The sequence below is a fragment of the Triticum aestivum genome, chromosome 6D, assembly GCF_018294505.1.
Source record: "Triticum aestivum cultivar Chinese Spring chromosome 6D, IWGSC CS RefSeq v2.1, whole genome shotgun sequence".
Taxonomy (NCBI): domain Eukaryota; kingdom Viridiplantae; phylum Streptophyta; class Magnoliopsida; order Poales; family Poaceae; genus Triticum; species Triticum aestivum.
The window spans coordinates 34046369-34056453 of record NC_057811.1 but is presented as its reverse complement, the minus strand read 5'-3'; the positions used below and the strand labels follow the sequence as shown (position 1 = coordinate 34056453).

At 46.9% G+C, this 10085-nt stretch overlaps 2 protein-coding genes across 2 annotated transcripts; both read right to left on the bottom strand.

Moving 5' to 3' along the window:
• Positions 1-367: 367 nt before the first annotated feature.
• Positions 368-1668, bottom strand: LOC123140939 (uncharacterized). The gene is made up of 2 exons (XM_044560201.1): positions 795-1668; positions 368-682 (listed from the first exon to the last, which is right to left on the bottom strand). The coding sequence occupies exons 1-2, from the start codon at positions 1580-1582 to the stop codon at positions 658-660; spliced, it is 813 nt and encodes a 270-aa protein (XP_044416136.1). The 5' UTR covers positions 1583-1668; the 3' UTR covers positions 368-657.
• A 4291-nt stretch (positions 1669-5959) lies between these two features.
• Positions 5960-9649, bottom strand: LOC123143295 (L-type lectin-domain containing receptor kinase IX.1). Its single transcript, XM_044562155.1, has 3 exons — positions 9222-9649; positions 8639-9116; positions 5960-7361 (listed from the first exon to the last, which is right to left on the bottom strand). The coding sequence occupies exons 1-3, from the start codon at positions 9549-9551 to the stop codon at positions 6037-6039; spliced, it is 2133 nt and encodes a 710-aa protein (XP_044418090.1). The 5' UTR covers positions 9552-9649; the 3' UTR covers positions 5960-6036.
• Positions 9650-10085: the final 436 nt, after the last annotated feature.

Below are 10085 nucleotides of genomic sequence, written 5' to 3'. Positions count from 1 at the left end.
GATCGAGTTGATTCTCTGCTTCGGCTTTGTAGATTTTAAAGTAGTGCAAAGCCTCATCTTTTGTTTTCAACAAATATATCATGCAATATCTAGTAGAGTCATCGATTAGAGTCATGAAATATCTTTTTCCACCTTTTGCCAACACACCATTCATCTCACAAAGATCTGAATGTATGAGTTCAAGTGGTGCCAAATTCCTCGCCTCAACAGTCGCATGAGACTTGCGAGGTTGCTTTGCTTGCACACAAATTTGGCACTTAGAACCTTTGACAATTGTAAATTTTGGGATTAAACTCAAATTTGCTAGCCGCGTCATGACACCAAAGTTAATATGACAAAGTCGTGAATGCCAAACATTTGATTCGGTTTCACTGCAAACATGATTAATAACTTTAGTGCAAAAGTCTGACAAAGATAAGCGGAACAAGCCTCCGCTCTCATAGCCCTTCCCAACAAATTGTCCACACTTAGATACTACAACCTTATTGGACTCAAATACCAATTTATAACCATCTCGACACAAACAAGAACCGCTGACAAGATTTTTATTTATAGCAGGGACATGCTGCACGTTCTTCAGTCGCACGATCTTTCCCGAAGTAAACTTCAGATCGACCGTACCAACACCATGAACAGAAGCATGTGTCCCGTTTCCCATCAGCACGGGTGTAGTTCTTGCGACCTGATAAGAAGAAAACATGTTTATGTCAGAACACACATGTACATTGGCACCGGTGTCAATCCACCAATCTGGAGAATGACATACTGAAAGGATGGTAGGAAATTTACGATACCCGACATCTTTCATGTCAACATCGCCAACAATAACATTAGCGGTCTTGCTATTGTTCTCATTCTGACGCATGTCCCAGCGGTCCTTGCAGGATGAAGCCCAATGTTCTTCACTGCCACATACATGGCACTTTCCTTTCTTCTTATAAGTATCCTTCTTCTTCTTGAAGTTGACAGGTTGTGGGGCTTTGTACTTGCCATCAAATTTTCCTTTGCCCGCATAGTTTTTGTTCTTGGGTTTGTGGGTTTGGAAATTTCTCTTTTGTACCAAATTGGCACTGGAATTCCCCTCATGGAAACGAGCACATGTGTCTTTTGCCCTCGCCTTCTCTTCCACATCAAGAGTGCCAATTAGATTGACAACAGTAAACTCTTGCCTCTTATGCTTCAGAGAGGTAGCAAAATTCCTCCATGAAGGAGGAAGCTTGGCAATGATGCCTCCGACAATGAATTTGTCCGGTAACACACAATTGAGATACTCAAGTTCTTTAGTGAGCGACTGAATCTCATGAGCCTGCTCAACAACGGAGCGGTCATCAGTCATCTTGTAGTCATGGTACTGTTCCATGATATACAACTCACTTCCTGCGTCCGCGACTCCAAACTTGGCTTCGAGTGCATCCCACATATCTTTACCGACCATGATGGTCATGAATGGATCGACAATCTTGTCGCCAAGAACACTCAAGATAGCACCTCTAAAGAGGGTGTCTGTAGCCTGGAAACCTTGGTCCTGCTCAGTAGTCAGCTCTCCCTCTGGCTTGCCTTTAGAGGCGTGAAAACCGTTCATGGTGGTAAGCCAAAGAACTGCCCTCGCACGCCACCTCTTATAGTTCACGCCCTCAAATGGTGCGGGCTTGAGAGTTGCAGCAAAAGCAATAGGAGAAAATTGCCTACACATATCAGGTTTTTGGATTGTTGAATAATTAGGCATTTTCCCGTTTAGTTTAATCCAGAAAAATAATGGATAAAACATGAATAGCAATATATCGATGAAACTAGAAACTAGCAACAATTCATTGAGATTAGTCATACAATCAAAATCATAAGCAAAATGCATCATATCCATGTCAATTGCTATTAGCAAGAAACCAAATGCTAGCCCTAACAGTGAGGATAAGATGGCATACGGCGCAGTAGCAGAAGGTGCAGATGTCCCGATCGTCATGTCGCTGAAGAGGTCCTTGACGTCGGGGAAGAAGTCGTCGTTGGGGAACTCGTCGTCAGTGATGTCGCCGTTTGCAGCCACGATGAACAAGACTCCAGCAGTCGCGTAAGGACGCTCCCCAAAAACCTGATCGCCCCTCTCCCGTACCGGATCACAAGAGGCGGGGTTTCGGAGGCCTGCTATCTCACTCTCAGGTGCACGCCAGGAAGCGAGATGGGAAAGAGGTAGACGGTGCAATGCTCTGGAACAATGCGAAGAGTTGTGTCTCGTTGGAAAGAGGAGCGACCTCTTATAGGAGCAACGAGATGAAACTGAAATGGACGAACTAATTCTCATTAAGGAGAGGAGAAACAGACGCACTAAAAATCCTATTAAGTGGTCAGTTTCGTCTTCCATTAGTAGGCAAATCGTTTCAAGTTCTTGCATGACAAAATATGCTAGTATGCACGGTATGAAGAAACCAATGTACTAATGAAGAAATGAAACCAAACCCAAAATATTGATGCCATCAATGAGGAGATGAATGTCATCATTCACCACCATTCGGTTTCATTTTCCACTAGCGCAAATATTTTAACTTCTTTCTTGTCATGCATGAACGTGCCACATGGGCCTATGGGATTTTCCTAGAAATTATTGGATATAACAGATGGTTTAAATCCTAATAATTCTAACACTATCAATGGCCACTTTCGCCCCATCCCTAAATCAAGGGGAAGTAGCTTGTCCAGATCAATACTTCTTCCCAGCACCCATGAAGAAACACCCTTGCAATCGGTCTTCCACTTCCATAGTTCGGCACAAAAGCCTCTCAGTAAAAGGAAACCAAGGCCACCATCCTCTGCCGGCATAACCCAAATATTACCATTGCCCGTGCCATTACTGTCCTCCACTGGCATGGGTATGCAAGATAGGCTCCGCCTATCCGAATCAAATTCAAGGATTCCTTGGGAATCCCAGGTAAGCAACCAATAAAAGGAACTCCCAACCATCACAGCAGGCATGCCCATGTAAACCTCTGTAGAAAAACCAGAACCCTCAGACGGAAGCGGTGTCGAGATGAGATTCCCCCATACGCCGGTCACCGACGAGTAAACAGAGGCGACCCCTTGTGCTATGTCGCTGTTGCCTACCAAGACCACCTGGAAATGGCGAATATCTCCCGGAGCACGAAACACGGCCGCGCCGATCGAGGCTGCTATCTCCATGTCGAACCCAGGGGGGATGTCCAGGTGGTGTTGGTCGCCGGTGACGGGATCCCACACCAGGAGCTGCTTCTGCTTACCCACAGGGTTGTCGAAGATGAGTACGAGGCCATGGCGGCATCCGAGGGGCAGGAAGCGGTTGCCGGCGGGAATCGGGAAGGAGAAGTGGCCTTGCGAGATCCTATTGGGGGGATCCCGGGCAGGCTGGAAGGGGACATACCGAAAATCCTTGACGAAGCAGCCGAGGAGGGGAGGGTTTCGGAGGTGGTGCGCGCGGAAGCGGCGGGAGAAGCCGGGGTCGGAGGCGAGGCTGCGCCAGAACTTGCAGACGGCGGAGGCGCGGGGGAGGGAGGAGGGCTGCGAGGGGAGGCGGAGGAGGATCTCGGGGAGCAGGTCGTCGTCGTCCAATGCCGCCGCCGCCGCCCTCTCGAGCAGGGGCGAAGGTGGAGGCTGCTCACGTGGGATGCGTTGGACCGACACCAGTGCGAGCGTGGTAGGCCCAGATGTGGAGGAGTCAAGCTGAAGGTGTGAGCCCAAAACAAACCACGAGAAGCCCAGGATGAGTGTAACTGTACGTAAAAGCAGAATCCCTGTTCAAACTTGCGATTTAAAAAAAATGAAAAAAATCTATAAAAATCTTTTAAAAAAATTATAATGTTCCCTACGTATTGGTAAACTTTATTAAATTACATTGGTTTGTCAGAAATTCACTTTGGCTTATAGGTGTATATGCACCCATTATCTAAATAGTAAAAACACATTTTAAAAAGTTCAAAAAAATTCAAGAAAAAAATCCCGCGTGTAAATCCGGATATTATATATGTGTGCCCCAAGTTTTGATGAAAAAGGAGATTTTTTGTGGCTTGTGTAAAAAAGACAATTTTCGATGCCTGATTACAACTATTTACGAGACATTTTCTTTTCTTTTTTATACATGCCGCAAAAAATGTCGTTTTTCACCGTAATTTTGTGCGCGAACATAGGATGTTCAGATGTACACGCGGGATTTTTTTCTCAATTCTTTAACATTTTGAAATGTTTTTATACATATTTCATAATAGGTAAAACTACACCTACGAGCCAAAATGCCACTCACATTGGTTTATAATGTTACATAAAAAACAAGTTTTTGGCTAAATAGAAAAGGTAACCCAATTTTGATATATGTATTTGCGTTTCATGTACACCACTTAAGAAAAGATGTAGATAAAAGAACATCTCTACTATTGAAGGCAAGTTGGTAAGTTCTCCTCACCTCCTTCCATTGTTTTGTTTCCTCCCCACACCCTTCTTTGTTTTCTAGCTGATTTCTTTTTAATCTCAACCGATGCCACACAAAACAAAAACCAACATAAACAGAGTAACTTTTTTTGAGGGGAATAAATAGAGTAACTTGAAATGGATCGGTACTTTTTCTAAAAACCATGTCCTACATTAACTCAATCAAATCAAGTCCTACCAGATCTCAACTTAATCAAATTTTTTTGGCCTTCCCTTACATATGCCCAAAAAAATCAAATCTTTCAAAAAAATGCGAGAAAACTTCCAATCTATTCATCAGTTGTCATGGTAGTATAAAGAACACCAGAAGTAAGAATTACATCTAGGTCCGTAGACCACCTAGCGATGGCTAGAAGCACTGAAGTGAGCCGAAGGCGTGCCTCCATCATAGCCCCTTCCTCATCGGAGTCGGGTAAACATTGTTGTAGTAGACAGTCAGTAAATCATCATGCTAAGGACCCACAGGACCAACGCACCAGAACATCAACCGCCGCCGATAAAGAGAATTCTAAATCGGAAGGATCCAACCTGTAGACACATAGACGAACGAAGATCGGACCCAATTAGATCCACCGAAGACAAACGTCGACCGGTTCCCACGAGATCTGTCGGAGACACACCTCCACACACCCTCCGACAATGCTAGACTAAATCAAAACTTTTCTTGCCTTCACCTACCCATAGATTAATCAAATTAAATCTTACCAAAATCTAGAATATGATGGGTGTAAGATATATGTCAAACATGATTGATGTTGAACCACTGTAACATGTATGTCCCCATTGCGACGCACGGGCAATTAGCTAGTCTACATAGAAGTGGAGGTAGCTCGGCGATTGTCATCAATAGCGATGTCTACAACGATGGTCAATTGGACAAACGGTGTCTTGTCATTGAATACGTCCATTCCCTATCTCGGAGTTCACATTGCTTTTCTTTTTTGAGGATCAATGCTGCTTTATTAATTAAACGTAGCTTGGGATCTCGCCTGAGATAACCTGGAGTTCACATTGTTGTTGTGTACGCAGGTATGACACCAAGGGAAATTTGGGGACCTTTTGGTGGATGATGTGAATCGAAGTTGATTCTTTTTTTAGACACATCGAAGTTGATTCATGTGCTGGTGATTGCAGATTTGGTTTTATTTCGCTTACCACAATGTGGGCTGCTGGTTTATGTGAATTATTTATAGGGTCACTTTTGGTTAGGGTTTCATACACTACAACTCAATCAGATTTCTTTCCTGTGCTAAAATTCTATATAAGGGGTTGCGGCGTTTCTGCACCCAAACTCAGGCTGCACCTGCTGATGAACATTATATTAAAAAAATAGCATAATTTTTGAAATTTTGACACATGAACGTTGAGAAAATCTCTAAATGCGCTCAAAATTTCAAGGTGTTTGGACATTTGAGGAAGTCGTGGCAAAATAAAAAAGTCTGTGTGCCGGTGTGACATGCACCCTTACGAGTCTGTGTGCCTACCGCTGGTGCTGACAAGTTTCCCCTCATGGTTGAGAAACAGCAGAACCATACAATTACACACCAGTCAGTCACTCCTGGAAGAACAGCGTAATAAGATGGTATCATGCTAGGAAGAGTCGTTCGTGGACTGGACATGCTCAGTCCCCGGTGCCTGATTCGTGGGTGTCGCGGTAGGCCTCCTGCGGCTGTTCATATCGGCACTGGCAAAAGAACGACTCTCCGCCGCCCGGTCACTTATCGACGAGCGGTTGCCGGTGCTGGAACTCCCATTCGACGATGCGTAGCTCGATCTGTACCCTCCGAGCGGCGGCGCGTACATCGCCACCGGCATCTCCGGCGGCAGGTCCGGAGATGGGGTCTCGAAGTGGAGCGCGCTCATGGCTTGTCGGATGGACGGACGGAAACCATAGTCCGGGTGCACGCACCAGAGTCCCACCACCAGCACGCGTTCCATCTCCCGCGCGTCGAAGTTGCCGTCGAGCCGTGCGTCCGCCGCGTCGAGGAGCGTGCCTCCCCCGTACAGCTTCTGGATCCATTGTACGAGCACGACCCTGTCCTCATCCTCCAGTAGCAGGGCGATGGGCCGCCGGCCGCAGGCTACCTCGAGGAGGACGACACCAAAGCTGTAGACGTCGGTCTCCGTGCTAGCCCTGCTAGTCACCGCGCACTCCGGGTCCATGTAACCCTTGGTGCCAGCCAGCATCGTCGTGTACCCGCCGCGGCTGTGGTCGACGAGGCGCGCGAGCCCGAAGTCACCCAGCTTGGGGTTGAAGGAGGCGTCGAGCATGATGTTGCTCGGCTTGATGTCTCTGTGTACCACGCACTGCTCCCACTCCTGGTGAAGGTAGAGCAGCGCAGACCCCGTCCCAAGAATGATCTTGTACCTGGTTGGCCATGTCAGGATGCTCGTGGAATTGTAGAGATGCTCGTCCAGGCTTCCGTTGGTCATGAGCTCATAGACGAGCAGGAGCTCGTCGGCTTTGTGGCACCATCCGACGAGCAGGACTAGGTTGCGATGCCGCAACCGGCCGATGATGGTCACCTCCGCGACGTACTCCCTTCTCCCCTGCCTTGACGTCTTGGAGATCCTCTTGATGGCCACATGAAGCCCTTGCTCCTGTAGGTACCCTCGGTAGACTGCCCCAAACCCGCCCTCGCCGAGCTTCTCCTCGTCGGAGAATCCCCGGGTTGCCCGGGACAGCTCGTCGTAACTGAATCTCCGAGGCCCCGCTCCGTTCTCAAATACGTCGTCCATGTCTTGGTCAAGCGGGGCATCTGAATCTTCAGCTGTGTCTTGAGTGTGAGTGCTCTTGCTTTTCAGATATTGGAGGTAACCGAGCCATGCCGCTACGGCGACAAATATGAAGATGCCGGTTGATACCAGCCCGGCTACTAGACCAGTTTTTTTCCTCTTTGAAGTTATTATGTCATCTGTCAATAAACATACCAAGTAAATAAATTTTATGTGCTAATAACATCCTGAACTTCCAAATTCATTCTAAAAAAATTCCAAAATTAATTTTAGAATGCCCTAGAATAGAGAACTCTGATGCCTCTGCACGGAGGAATCAACAACTTGCAACAATGCAACCACAACAAACTAGAAAGAAATGGTGGTTGATGGATGGTCAAGATCTTTGGCACTTGTTTCTCTGTGTTGTAATGACCTTATTAGTCTAATGTTTTGTGTGTAATAATGAAGTTGAAAAACACTTAGATGGTTTTTCTTGTGATCAGAGGATGAGATGCGTCCGTGTTGTTTTCTTATAGTTGTCTTTTTTATGGTTTGTAAACTCTGGCGAATTCTTAAATGAAAATCTGTGAGGAGGCTCTTTGTTTTCTGGAAAACTGCATAGAAGCTTGAAGATAGGCAATAATTGAGTGAAAATTATAGGCTCCCACGGTCCCCCTCCACTCATGTGTCCCTGCTTCAATTTTTCCCTCTGCTCCTTTGTCACTCCATTCATTTGTACCTGCTCCAAATTTTTCCTCGAGTCTATCCGTCTACAACCACTCATTCACAAAAGTTTTTTCGTAGGTTTAGACTTATTATTATGTGAGACACTGTAATTCTTTTTTATTACAGAAAAACACAATACAGACGTAGACGCTCACAAGCACACACGTATCTATGCTCACATGCATGCATATTCTATCCCTATGAGCACATCCGACAGATTGACCCGATGGGTCATGAGATTGACGAAGCCGACGACTTCGGAATTGGTACAAATAGGGATGAAATCGTATGGAAATTACTAGGATTTTTGGTTGGAAATGGGAGGAGGTGGGCCCACGGTGAAAATTGATGTGTGTGGATGAGGAGATCTAATCCGAAAGCATAGCACCTTTTAGATAATTTTCACTAAAAAGACCAAATAAGTCCCCGTTTCTTACTATAGTTCAAACTCAAAAGAGAAATAGACCCCGGTTCTGAAATAATTACGCTGATTTAGTATAAAGTTATACTAAGTCAGCACCAAGTATTTTTGAAAGAACAGAGGCTGATTTAGTACAAAATCAGCATCAAGTATTTTTGAAAGAACAGAGGCTGATTTAGTACAAAATCAGCATCAAGTATTTTCGGATTGAGGGTGATTTAAAACAACTTTTTGTATTAAAGAAATCAGCCTCAAGTATTTTCGAATGGAGGAACCAGTAGACAGTAGGTATGAATACAGGTACATAGAAGGAAGCCACATACGTACCGGTCAGAGTGGACTCGAACGACCAAGAAAAAATCTGGTGCTGCTCGACGTAGTCCCCGATGGCCGCCGAGAATCCTACAGCTGCGTCCTGCGTCAGGCCGGCGGCCCGCCAGTCGACTTTTGCGCTGACGGTGTAAGAACTCAGCTCCGGCATGTCGTCTAACCGCAGGGTCGCCGAGAGCGTGGCCGTGCCGGCGTCGTACGTGACCGACGCCGACATGGCCCCATTGAAGCTCCCATCCGGCAGCGGCGTGTACTCCTTGGAGCTGATGCTGTTGACGTTGAGGCCGAGATGGTTGACGGCGTCATCGGGGTCCCACTCGACGTTCCTGAACGTGTCAAACTCCACGCCGACGGTCGGCGGGAAGTAGGTGTTGGCCGGGTTGCCGCGGTTGTTGAACAGCGCCAGGAAGCCGCCGGTGGCGTCCGTCGGCATGCTCGGCGGGTAAGGTCCCACGAAGAAGGCCATGCCATCACCCTGCAGATTGTACTTAATTAGTACTTCCTCCGTCTCATAATATATAAGAGCGTTAGAAGAAGTCACACGGACGAAATTATATTTCAGAGAATTTCTTGTGCTTGCCTGGCTGGTGGTCACGTTGAGAGACTTGACGGCGAAAGTGAAGTTGGTGGTGAAGCTGGCGGCCTTGCCGGTGCCGTCATCCCAGAGGCGCACGGCCTGCCCGTGGGCGACGCGGCCGGTGCTCCAGCTCCTAGAGAGGTTGGTGAGGTCGATCCGGTCGAGGACCGGGGCGGAGTCGTTCATGTACTTGAGGTCGGCGCTGGCGAGGACGCCGGGGGCAGAGAAGTTGTAGTCGAAGCTAAGCGAGGTGACGGCAAGCGGAAGGCAGCTGGATACGGCTAGGAGCAGCAAGCCGAGGACGGGACGGCACTTGGGTGTCGCCATGGCCATGAGCGTTGTGTGCACGCAAGAGCTCTTGCTGATCAGGAACCAGGTTTGATGATCGACATGCGAACAGTTATTCTTATAGGGACAACCTAAGTAGAACTGTCTATGGTGGAGCCCTAGTACGTGGGTTCGGGTAGTCAAAGGAAATTATAGGGAAATGGCAGTGTGGTCTTATTGGAAATGAAACGTACAGGTCAACGACGACCCCAACTATTATTTGATGAATCGGAAAATATCCAGTGGGAAAGGCGTAACAAGTGTGGACGCGTAACGGGAGTGGACAGGGACCGCATCATTCTCTCCGACAAAAGGCGTTACATCAAGGGTGGGAACTATAAGATTATGAAAGCGTTCCTACTCCCTCATAAGGTAGCCGCAGGTATTTACTGATTGAGACAAGAAACGCCCCTGTCGTGGCAAGTCGAACTAACAAATCGCAAGGATTCAGTTCGTATTACAGAAGGGATAGGAGATAGAGTTGTATACGGGAAGGAGATAGAGATAGAATAGTTTGAGATTACAAAGAGAAAATAACTA

What these genes read in the sequence shown, in the direction of transcription:
- LOC123143295 (XM_044562155.1), bottom strand. Translation starts at nt 9,551, where the DNA reads ATGGCCATGGCGACACCCAAGTGCCGTCCCGTCCTCGGCTTGCTGCTC. An exon ending in TCAACGTGACCACCAGCCAG is followed by an intron (nt 9,117 to 9,221) that starts GCAAGCACAAGA and finishes TACAATCTGCAG; the next exon opens with GGTGATGGCATGGCCTTCTT. An exon ending in GTTCGAGTCCACTCTGACCG is followed by an intron (nt 7,362 to 8,638) that starts GTACGTATGTGG and finishes GTTTATTGACAG; the next exon opens with ATGACATAATAACTTCAAAG.
- LOC123140939 (XM_044560201.1), bottom strand. Translation starts at nt 1,582, where the DNA reads ATGAACGGTTTTCACGCCTCTAAAGGCAAGCCAGAGGGAGAGCTGACT. An exon ending in GTTGACATGAAAGATGTCGG is followed by an intron (nt 683 to 794) that starts GTATCGTAAATT and finishes TCTTCTTATCAG; the next exon opens with GTCGCAAGAACTACACCCGT.